Source organism: Haemaphysalis longicornis, unplaced genomic scaffold (assembly GCF_048455015.1).
Source record: "Haemaphysalis longicornis isolate Haplotype H1 unplaced genomic scaffold, Haemaphysalis longicornis Haplotype H1 scaffold_4, whole genome shotgun sequence".
Taxonomy (NCBI): Eukaryota; Metazoa; Arthropoda; class Arachnida; order Ixodida; family Ixodidae; genus Haemaphysalis; species Haemaphysalis longicornis.
This window is the reverse complement of record NW_027526361.1, coordinates 70435548-70447626: the sequence shown is the minus strand read 5'-3', so window position 1 is coordinate 70447626 and position 12079 is coordinate 70435548. Positions and strand designations below refer to the sequence as shown.

The following is a 12079-nucleotide window of genomic DNA, read 5'->3' as shown; positions in this document are numbered from 1 at the left end:
AAACCCTGTTCCGAGGCGCGCTCGATCCGCGAAGGTCGTGCGCATGCGTCCGCGCGTCAAGGCGGAGCATCGGCGTCACGTGCGCGTTGCGTCACAGGGTAGGGGTGGCCAAGGCGGCCGGGCTCGAGGGTGGAAAATCCTCTCGCGCGGGCGAGGAGGCCAGCCTCCTCTCGCGCCGTGACAGGCCCGGCAGGGGACGGCGGGACGCTCGCGGACAGGGGAGGAGGCGCGCCAGCGGCGTCGCGCGTAGCCGGACTACTCTCGACGGCGGGAGCGCTCGCTGGCGCTGGGAGAGGAGGTCGGGAGAGCATGCGTCCTGGCAGATATTAATTGCCGCTGGAAGAAATTATAATGCGGTCTCAGGGCTAGGAGGGAAATGTTCTTGGCGTCTCATTCGCCCAGAAGGGAATCGATCATGGGGAGCGCTGCAGCGACGTAGCAGTGAGCGACAAGCAGCAGCAGCGGCGGCGACGGCAGCGGACCGCCGGAGCTCTCTCCCTCGGGCGCGAAAGGTGCAGAGGGCGCTGTGGCCAGGGCCCCTCTTCAGCCCCCCTCGTATAACAGGCGAGCGGCCGTGGGCCGGCGGCTCAGTCGTGCCCTGAGGCTTGATCGGGTGGAGTTCGGTCGGCATCGTGTGCTCCTTGTGTGTTTCTCGTGTGCTTCTGCTGCGCCCATGGCGCCCCCAGGCGGGCCCTGAGCTGCGACCCCATGAGTTCGTACCAGTTCGTCAACTCGCTGGCCTCCTGCTACGGCCAGCAGCGAGGCCAGGAATCGGACTACTACACGCCGCAGGTGCAGCCATACGCGGCCACCGGCTGCTACAGCGGCCCGGCGTCGCCCGTGCAGCCGTACGGCGGACCCTACAGCCAGCCCGCGGCGCACCTGCAGAACGGTGGCGCCGAGCACGCGGGCTTTGCCGGCTGCGCTCAGCGGCTGCCCGGCGGCGGCGGCGGCGGCCACCCGAGTCCGCGCACGCCCACGCCGTCGGCCGCCAGCTGCAAGTACGCGGCGCCCGAGTCGACGGCCGCGTCGCCGCAGGACCTGAGCGCCTCCAGCACCCAGTCGCCGTCGAGCCCCGAGACCCGAGGCTCGTCGCCGTCGCCGGGACAGCCCGCGCAGGGCCCGCCGCACAGTCCGCCGAGGAGCTCCGCAGCGCAGGCCACGCCGCCAGCTGGGACGCAGCAGCAGCAGCAGTCGTCGTCGCCGCAGAAGCCCGCGTCGTACCCCGCCAACCCGCCGCAGATCTACCCCTGGATGCGCAAAGTCCACGTCGGCCAGAGTGAGTCCGCTGGCACGCGCTGTGTCCTCTAGTAAACACGCGGCGCGCGCGCGTGCGGCCCCCGGAACAGGCGGAGGCGTTGCCCGAGCTCCGGAGCGAAAGCTCTTCCAGCGGTCGTAAATATCGCGCGTCTCCTCCCCCACGCGTCTCCCGAGAGGTCCGCGCGCGCCTCGTAATCCTGTCAGCACCGTGGCCGCGGGGCTCGCTGAGGCTGCCAGTGGCCCCGCCGAGGAGCCCATAAAAGCCAAGCACCGGGCCAGTGGCCAGTGAGAGGCTCTCTCGCGTGCCCTTAGCGCGACAGCCGCCGAGCCATGCCGCGTTTGCGCAAACGACCGGGGCTCGACCCAATCCCCACCGCGCTCTTGGCAGTTTTAACGGCCCGCACAAATTTACGGCCTTGGGGGGCCCGCCGGCCAAAGCGGTGCTCCTTGCCGAACTCTCGCTCTCCCTCGTGGTTCCGGAGTCTCTTAGTGCCATTGGACCACCTCCCGCGGCATTATCGTTCAGCCGCGTGTTTCGTGGTCGGCCCACGTGTTTCGGCCTGCACAGGGCAGGATGCGCATTTGCACTCTGACAGCGCGCCGCTTATCTGCGCAAGTGTTCTCGCCACCTGCCGTGACAGTTTCGCTAGAGATGTGTGAAATGGCGCGCTAAACACGAGTTTGTGTGTGCGTGTACATTTCTGTCGAGCCGTGTTTCTCCGCAACTCGACACGATAGCGAGCGCACGGTGACAAGTATATAAATTTGAGTCATGTCACACTGCTCGTGGGTGTGATTTCAGCGGCCCATAAAGATGTCCACAATGACGTTCCGTGTCGCGCGCGAGGTGAGTGTGTCTCGTAAAAGATAAGCGCAGTGACACAACACGTCACCTCTGCCTGTTCGTTTTAGATGTTACTGACGTCATTATCCTGTTTCAGTAATCACGAAAGAAAATTGGGAGCTTAGTTGAAACCGTAAAAAAAGTACATGTCACGACACCACGGCCAGAAGTGTTGTTTTAGTACTTGAGGTGGTTAAATAAAACGATGGTGTCTGGATTAGTATTTATGGTGGTTAATTAATACGCTTGTGCCCGGCAGTTTGGTTTTTTAAGCCCTCAGACAGTACCAGACGATCAAATTATGGTGACAGGAATGTAGGGCATGTTGTCGTATGTTCAAGACCCCAGTTACAGTTGCGGGTGATAAACTGATGATGACAGGAATATCGAGCATATTGCTGTATGTCACGACCACGCGAATCGTGGTTACGTCTCACTAATGTTTGTAGAAATAATCCAGTAGGGCCAGTACGTGATCGCCTGAATTCACTAATTCAGTGTGGTTCAGTAATCCACTAAATAGGTGAGGAGGAGCTGACGTACAGGGAGGCACAAAATGAGTTGACGAAACACTTTATTAAATAAAAGCCAGTGCGTGAACGGCATCCGTCATAGAAGCTGAGACGGGTTTTTTCGCAATGAAGACCTGTATCGATTTGTCGAACACTCGGCAAAGATTTCTCCGCCCCGGGGGCAAGGGCGTTTTATTTCTATCTCGATTTAGTGATCGGCGCATCGTGACAAAGTTTGCGCTAGCAAATCAAGTTACGGCGATGGCAGCGTGCGAAAAACTGGCCCCTCGGGGGTTTCAGGGAATTTATTCTAGCACATCATTTTTAGTAGAGAGCGTTGTTAGTTTAGTGCACTTTCTTTAAATCTTTAGATGCCGAGATATTTACTTGAAACAGATCTGTATTGCTCTACCATTCTGTAAATTGTATGACTACTTGGTACGCCGAAAAAATGTATTACTGCTACGTTTACAGGGAGCTTTTTTAGGAGGAAATTTAAAAGAGTCCTTCATTTCGGGAGTACTCTATGTTATAATAGCTAGTCTTCATTTGAGTTTCACAACTAATTCCCTGTTACAGATTACTGAAATACGTTATGTAAACTCTCGGGTAAATGTTTAGCTTCAAGTAACGTATGACGGGCTATTCACTAGTTATTCGGTAGCTATATTTCCGTTGGAAAGGATTTAAAAATGGCGCACGGAACACTTTGCATCAAACGGGCATTTTGAACAGCAATAAATTTTTGAAGTATTTCACGACAGTTGGGTAGCACAGCGCTTATTTTACGTAAAGCTATATGAAGAAACTGAGGGTTGTTACATGGTGCCCATTATCCTGCCGAAATACCCCGATGAAATGCCTGTGAGGAGTTTTGAACGCTAACGCCGCTATTTATATTCGCATAAAGGTCAGTTCAACAAAGCATTGTTAACGCAAAACTGCGCACAAATTGGCAATACCAAAATTTTCTTCACAAGTCTTCTGTAAACACTAAGCCTGATATTATTATAGGGCCGCAATTTTTCTTAAAATATCACTACAAGTCAGAATTCTGCACGAGGGGAATGTGTCCGCAAACTCAGCTGTGATTCGCTGTTCTGAGGAACGCCCCTCGTACTTACCCACCATGGCTTGCGTTGGTTACTCCTTTGCGTGCTCCTCCAAAGCTTCAAGTCACAGGGCTTGGCGTTGGTGGCTTGAAGTGCCCCTCATTGTTGAGGAATGCCTCCAAACATACAATGGTACTTGTTTTCCCGTAAGCACACGAGCAAGCGCAGTGCGATGCATGACGAATTGCGCTTGCCATGTTTTGTTTTTGGTTCTGACACATTGTCATGCGTAATATTATGCAAGATTATGTTCATTTGGTTTGTTCGCCTTGTAGTAGACCACTATCCTGTCGAAGTAGCCATTAGGCAATGCTCAGCGTTTGGGAAAGAAAATGTCACTCTCAATGCTTCGGTCTTGTAACATTCGCGTGGGACTTTCGCCGGTGTGCTTCGCAAGATGCATACGATTGATCAATAAGGCGCGACCAGCGGAGCAAAGTGGTCCACTGATATGGTCGAGCATGTATATTCATTCAAAATTTATACCTGTGCTGCGGCAGCGCCCAATGACAGACGGTTAGTTTGCAATGCTTAGTTTCAAATGCGAGATTTTTAAAAGCATAATCGTGTCCTCAGCCTTGTGCTCTGGTGGTCACAATGGATTGGACATTAGAGTGCGTTGTGGCAATGGGAACGTTTTCAGGAGGGTGTTAAAAAGACGCATATTATTGTTTAAACGTAGCATAGTTGCGATGTGGACGTATACAGGATTGTGTTAAAAAGACACATACTATTGTTGAAACGTAGCATATGGCGACCGTAGAGGTTTCGATAAGTTGAGCGCCTACCACAAGGGTAAGATTCCGCTTTGTAGGACAGCGTGTTAATTAATAACGCATGTTTTTTTTATTATTGTCGCGTCTAGTTCCTTTTATTCCCCTCAGTTCCAAAGCTCCTGTCCAGTTTCTGCCGCAGTTTCCTCGTAATCTGTGCACTATTGCCGTAAGGCGAAATGTCAGTCCGTCCCAGGCAACCTAAAATCACACCTAACTCCTCAAAAAGTGCCTTCCATCCTTACTTTTCGTCAACAGATAATTACGGGAAATCGGACGCGCGTGGCACGCGTAAAGTGTCTGAGCCCGGGGCCACCAAGTGACGAAGACGACGGGACCAGAGAGGCTGCCGAAGGAAGCAGATATTCTGGACCCCACTCTTTTGTCGGTGCGCCCGCGGAAGCGTTCCTCGGCATACGCGAGGGGGCGCGAGAGTCATAAATTACACCGCGAAAAAACCATTACGTCCAATCGATGCTTCCGAAGAAATTGGCCGGAATCCGCCTCATAATACGCGGCCAAGCACGGACTTCTGCAGCGCGCACCCGCAGGAAGTTTCCATGAAGGCCCCGGAGGAATCTGCGGAAGGAACCTCGGGCAATGTGTATAAATACGTATATACATATACGAGCTGGGCCCGTCTCCCGGCTCGTCCGTATGTGCGGGTGTATGTGTGTGTGTGTGTGTGTGCGAGTGCGTGTGGGGTTCGGGCGGTCGTACAGCCCAGACCGGTGGCGCGGGCCGCGGCGTACATAGGTGGCGGTGGCCTCCCCTCCTTTTCCGCTGACTGATGATGCGCCGCGCCTAATGATCGATGCTGGCGGTGTGTGTGTCACTGAAGCAGCCAGAGATCGTGGCCGTGAGCCCGCTGTGGAGGAGGAACAAGGGAGCGAGAGGACGAGAATACCGGTGGAGAGGAGGGGTTGCATGCGCGGAGGGGACGTATCTTGATGGGTCCCTAATAACGAGTTCCAGGCCGGCGTCAATGGGACAGTGTTTGACTGCAGCGTGTCTTCGATAAGACCTCCCAGAAACCGTGTCTATACCCGGCCGACCCATGGGCCCGAGGCTTCGCATGCGATTCTTCTCACCGGCACGGTGTAGTTGTGTGCAGTGAGTCGGTGTACAGACTACGGGGTGGAAGTATTCGAAACACGCTCTGCTACGACGGCTTGTTTTGTGCGTCAAGGGTTGCCTCCCACACCACCGTCACATGCTAAGTACTCCCGTCATCGCGTGCCGGGAATAGGACGAAAGGAAAGTCGTGGTGCTAGCGGAGATGGGGTTTAAGGGACTATACTCAGCTTTGGTGAGACTGGGATAGATGTTGCGTAAGTGGGCTGTGCCAGCGCTGCGTTCAAGTACACCACTACGGGGCGGGTGAGCTTGACTCGCATGCAAACAGCCGTCGAGCAAGGGAGCATTGCTCCTGTCGCTGTCTCGCTGCTATCAGCCGCTGTCTGGAGGGGAGATTCCCGGAAGATCTGCGTGGCCAGTGTATAGTTCCAGCCCCGGTTTGTAGCGGGGGCACGAACTGCACACCGTTTTCTAACGGACGACACAGCGGGTAGATCTTAACGCGTAACCCGCAACGCAACCCGCTCTTCGCAGAAGGTGGTGGTTTTCATGAAAGACGAGCTGAGATAACGGGTGGGCAAAAGGTTACTACGAGGCAGTTTTTAAGCATCGGAGTTCGCTGAATAGGCTTTAGAAAAGAACACTACTGAATGACATCATAAAGTATTAGAATATGCGCAGAGCATCAACATAGGAACATGTAAGCAATGTCTTATGTTCATCATTCGTACAAATTGAAACAAGAGCCTTGCATTGCAGCGCAATATGTTGTAACATGATATGTTACTCATGCAGCCATACACTCTGTTGCTGACCTGCAAAAACTCATTGTCTTCGTTTATATAAAGTGGGTAAAAAAGACCTACACACCTCTCGTCAGTTGTAAGCATTCCGAAATCACTACCCGTGGAAAGGAAGAAGGAAATATAACTGCTGGGCAAGCTGTCTACATCAGTTTTATGTCGTTCCCTAATGACATATATACCGTGTCTACTTGCTGACCTGCGTCATTGTCGTGTGAAAGGGAGAGCATGGTATTTATGGTATTATGCAGGGTATTTATGCATGGCTCTTGTTTACTTGTGCACACTTTATCTACGTTTCTTCCCGTTATTAGCACCTGCTGTGCAGGCCAAACCATAACGTTTATTTGTATTTTCCCATGCGATATATCATGTCTTCCGGTTATTCTGAAACATCTGTGGTGCCAGGAGAGTGCATATGCCATGTAAGCTGTGCGCGTAACGAGTGTCTGTATGTTGGTCACATATGATATATCGTTTGTTGCTGTTATTCGGCCTTGTCATATTTTCTTGTTGTTTGGTGTCTTACGCGACAGCGGAGTTGTTGGCGAGTGTGCGCGTGCTGAACTTCGTTTTACTTTTTTCTATATTTGTGGTTTGTTGATTATTACTTACATCCACTCTTCTTCAGAAACACTGCTGGCTGAAACAGCTGCGTTCCACAAAGGCCAAAGAGTGCGGCACGCTGGTGATCGGCAGTCGCCGAGTAGCCTGCCAACTGGTGGCTGACGTTGTTGCGTCCCATGAACAGCGTTCGCGAATTGGTGAACGTAACGGTTTCTCACCCGAACAGGATCTGAGAATCGTGGTGTAGTAAATACCCCGCCGTAACACGCAACACCGATCGTTTGTCTTTGATGTTTGTTGCAGAGATTTAGAGAGAGTAGTGACTAGTGTTTATGAACTCGTTTTTAACCAACTTCGGTTGACGACATTCTACATTCTAGCTAAAATTTAGCCTAAGGAGTGCGGTTCGGCAAGTGAATGGCGCACAACCGGTTACCCATACGTTTAACAAAATAGCTACCAACGGATACGCCAAATAGAGGAGGGCAAGATGCCCCATAGAGGTAACCATTTTGAAAAGGAAGGTTCACGAAATGAACACAAAACACATGGGGGGCCTCGCTTGAAAATCTGTGGCAATGGACACGCATTATTGACGTTTGACGATGATGGTCATACCTGTAACGTGAGTAAAAAGTATGACACGTGTGGACATAAGAACCACGAGGTTTACTTCAGGTTTACCATTCAGACACAACTACGAAGTTTACTTGCGTAACGGCCAGGAACTGGCCTTCATGAGGGCCGGTCATTGACTCATACGCAATCTGTTCCTCGTGGTAATTACGGCCGAGGCCTAGTTATAGTAGCACGAAGGCAAAAAAATACAGGTTTTGTGTGCTCTGTGACGCTCCTATAAGCATCGTATTGGCTTTGATGCTGGCATCCCTTTTGAAACATTTTGAGACGGACACAAGAAAGAAATTTTCATTTAAAAAGTGTCGTCACTTTGGCGAACACTGCAGGGCATCGTACTTATATTTAAACGGGGGTATACCAGTATTTCAAACAAAAAAGAAACACACTCTTCAATGCACGGGGTTCACAATAACGATAATGACGGCTTGACGTTTTAAGTGTTTTTTTTTACTTGTTACAGCAAGATACAGCGATATAAAAGTACACGTATACATTGCACTTATTCTCTCCGCTCCCCCGCTTCCTGGTTTTGATGATGTATCTTGTTTTAAAAAAAGCTTCGCTGTTGCATTGCACACGGAGAGGGGAGCTATCATGGCACTGCAGACAAACAAATATTTGCACGGTAACTGGTGCCATCACTATATCTATGTTAGGTGCCAGCTTGCATCATGGTCACTAAGACTGCGGCATTTAAAAACAATCATACATAGAGCCGGTAAAGAATTTACATTTCAATTATAGTTTTTAATACTTGCTTACCCTGGATTACTTCAAAAGAGACACTTTGATGTAAGCAAGAAGAGCTGCGTCATAGACAGGATGATGAACTGAAAGAAAGGATTGATTAATTGCGTATTTGAAATAAGACAGCGGATTAGAATACGAACGTACTCAACTTTGATGTGAAACCGCTCTTTTTATGCAGAGTTTTTTTGTGTCACATACTTTGTATTAACGTTCCGCCAACCGTTCGCTAATATTTGCCTCAACTCCTTTATTTTCGTATTGCTTCATTGCATTAGTGTTGTCCCAATGTTTTGCCGTGATGCACGAAAGCAGAACAAGATGGTTAGTTTTATCCCGCGACACTTGAGCCCCGAGGTGCTGGCGAAATGCGCAAATAAATTGAAGAGCTGACCATGTTTACAGCGTGTCCTGCCCCGGAGGCCGATAGGGAGGAGCTACGCAGCTAAGCTCAACCCACCTGGAAGCAACCCATTCACTTCACCTGCCCTCCCCACCGAATCTATAACGCCTTTCTCGGCTTAGACCTTCGCGTGTGCCTGTAGGGTTTAAGTAGCAAAGGTTGTAGCTCCAGCATACGGAGTACCAGAAGCAGTTGCTCGTTTTCTTTTCGGTGTTGAACGGTGCTAAATGTTAGGGTACTCCGCCTAAAGCACATGCGTGCGACTGGTGACTATATTATGAACCAAACGCGAGTGCCGCTCTTCACCTACTTCAGCCACGCCCTGCGCGGAATAAGTATTAGAGCTAACGATTTCGACAGTTTTGGTCTGCATAGCGCAATCCCATGTTATTTCGTTTATCTGTACAAAAGTCTGAATTTTGCATAGTACAGATAGAACACACGCTTCACGCACTTTAAAGACTCCACAAGGAAAAGAGTATGTTCCGTCCTTATTACTATGTGCACATTCTAAGAATTCGCAATAGGCCGGCTTCCTTAGACCGTTCCAGCCTGCCGAAATGTGCTAGCTTGACGAATGGCTGGGCGCAGCATAAAACTTGAGTGAAAAAGGAATCTGCGCCAGGACAATGGCGCAATGCAAAACTTTGTGCATGCCTGGCGGAGCTGCCAATGTGCAGATTCTGTTTTTCACTCAATTCCTACAGTGGGCTCAGTCACGCCTGAAACTCGGCCATTCGATACAGCAGATTAATCGTTGCGAAACGGTCTACTGAAGCCGACTGACTGCGAGTTCAAGTTCGAGTGTGCAGTACATTTATACTGCTTTATTGAAATGCTCAGTGCGCTTCATTTCGGACGAGAATGTTTGGCCTTTGTCCCTTTTATCAGTATCATCGTTTTGGTCGCTATTTCCGAGCGTGCGTGCGTGCGTGTGTGTGTGTGTGTGTGTGTGTGTGTGTGTGTGTGTGTGTGTGTGTGTGTGTGTGTGTGTGTGTGTGTGTGTGTGTGTGTGTGTGTGTGTGTGTGTGTGTGTGTGTGTGTGTGTGTGTGTGTGTGTGTGTGTGTGTGTGTTTGCCGTGTAGCCGTGGACATGTTCTCACCACTCAGTAGTTTTGCTGTAATGAATTGAAACCCTTTGATCGCCCTAGTTAATTCATAATCGTTCAAACCGTCTTTGCTTTCTGTAAATGTTCGCCACAAGAAATAAAAACATCAAAACAAGTATCGAAAGCGTAATTGAAGTGCTTTACTAATACCGCGCATGAAAATGGTCCGTATTCATTTTGTTTGGGGGAGGGGGGGAAGGCGGGCCTTAGAACCACAAGCGTCACTGTGAGCTTTTACGGCAACAAGTAGCAGAAACAGCCAGAATTTTATTGTCCAACAAAGGGAAACATTTCTCGGTTCGGTTCACACGAATTTCGAGCATATTAAGCCACATCACACGCAGTTCTGTAGTTACTGCGTGCAACATTCTCACAGGGGGTGTCCCTGACAGTTTTAACTACGGGACCTCCATCTGTCTTATTATTTGTACGCACTTTTAAAGCATCTGAAATAAACTTCAACTTCAACTTCCAAGCTGCCCGTGAAACGGAAGGTCTGCGTGAAGAGAAGCAGCACCTCAGACAGCCGTTCACTTATATCGATATACTGCATACCTCAGTCAAATTGCCTTTTAACGTGTCGTTAACCGACTTATTATCGGCTTATTCTCAGAGGTAATTACACGTTCGCAGCTCTGCGCCACTATCGTTCACTTATACATTGCTGTGAATTCGCCACTTTGCTTTGTGTGAGTCGACATATTAAGATAATCAGATCTAGCGGAATTACCCATGTATGCATACGTATTCTGCGCCTTCATTCCCTAGATGCTCAGGGCTTCTCACAGGCCGTAAACACATCACTGCTTCAAAAACCAGGGCAGATCACCCAGGTGAGCGGAGGCTGACACTTCAAGTTTTGACAGGACTAGATGGGATTCAAAGCGCACACTTTAAATTGATCAAATGGTTTAGGAATAGGTCTTCAAAAGTGTCTTATAAAGCGCTTTTCTCAGAAGGCATTCGCACTGAATGTATGGAGTGAAACCAAAAGTGCAACTTGACACTCAAACTTGGCGAGGTGGCATTATCGAAAGAACCATGTAGTTCGGTGCATTCAGGTTCGATAAAACCGCCGAGCAAGGTTGCCCCACCGAACTATATACGCACGCGAAAACTCGGCTCCCCCACCAACATCGGATCAGGAGTAGCACTCAGTGCGGCGTGGGCGAGACTCTCGCATTGACAATAATAGCGCGGCAGCTATTCGTCACCGGTCCCTACACTAGACAGCGGCGGCATTGCGGCTCAGGCAGGGAGGGTCATTTTTGTTTGACTCGGAATTCGTTCCCACGTTTCCAAATCAGATTTAGGCGCGTGCACTTCTCTCCAGAGTGCATGCCCGCGTAAGCAGCGCATCCGCGGCCGAGCCTCTGTCGCATGTCGGTGATTTTTCTCTTCGTTCTGGCGTGTTACTCGTTTCCCCCTCTCCCTCTCTTCCCTGATGGCTGTCCGTGGGCTTTTGGACGAAGTTCTGCGCATCGCGGACCGACAACAGCCGCGGCGGGACGCCCGTAGGAAATAAGTATAAATCTCCAGCCACTCGAAGCTTGACGCGCAGAAACTCCCTCCCGGCGGAGTCACTCATCGTTCGCCGCATGAGGCGCTGTTCCCCCCCACAGCAACTAACCCAAACGCGCGGCCGGCAGAAAACCTCGCCCCAGGGAGAAACAAAAAAACGAAAATATAGTGGCCGTGATGGCGTCGGAAGGTGAAGCTCGGAGCGAGAACGTTATAAAAGGAGCTACGCGACGCGAAGAACTGCGAGGAAGGATGCAGGGTGCCTGGGGGAAAGGCATTCCCCGAGCTATCCCTCTCTCTCCGCTTGTCTTCCCAACCGTTCACCGACCTCGCCTCCCCCTGTTTTCTTAACCCGCTTCCCCGCGACTCCCCGCAACACAACTGGAAATGCCCCTGCCGTGTTTTGGAGCTCCGCCACTTCCCGCGGCTCCAGTTTGATTTCCAAGTCGAAATGATGCGTATTGATGGTCCCGCGTGCAGGGCTCCTCCGGCACCGACACCCTTCCCCAAACAGCCGCCGTTTTTCCCCCGCTGCTGCCACCGGCGTTTCGTACATTGGGCAACCGGCAGAACGCGGTTGATTCGGCGTGCGTTTTGAATGTGTTCTTGTTTTCCTCCTTTGTCTACAAAGGCTTCGGTATTTGGGCTGTTCCAGCCTTGGAGAACGACTGTAAAAGTGGGATGGGAGGACAATTTCGGAAACCAAGTTCCC

The 12079-nt window shown here is 50.8% G+C and overlaps 1 protein-coding gene across 1 annotated transcript in view; it reads left to right on the top strand.

Annotated features, from left to right (window-relative positions):
* Nucleotides 1-378: 378 nt before the first annotated feature.
* Nucleotides 379-12079, top strand: part of LOC144178896 (uncharacterized) — a 72222-nt gene continuing 60521 nt past the window's right edge. The window contains exon 1 of the mRNA XM_077707041.1: nucleotides 379-1279. Within this exon, the coding sequence (XP_077563167.1) occupies nucleotides 709-1279 (571 nt within the window). The 5' untranslated portion in view covers nucleotides 379-708. The remainder of the gene's footprint in view (nucleotides 1280-12079) is intronic.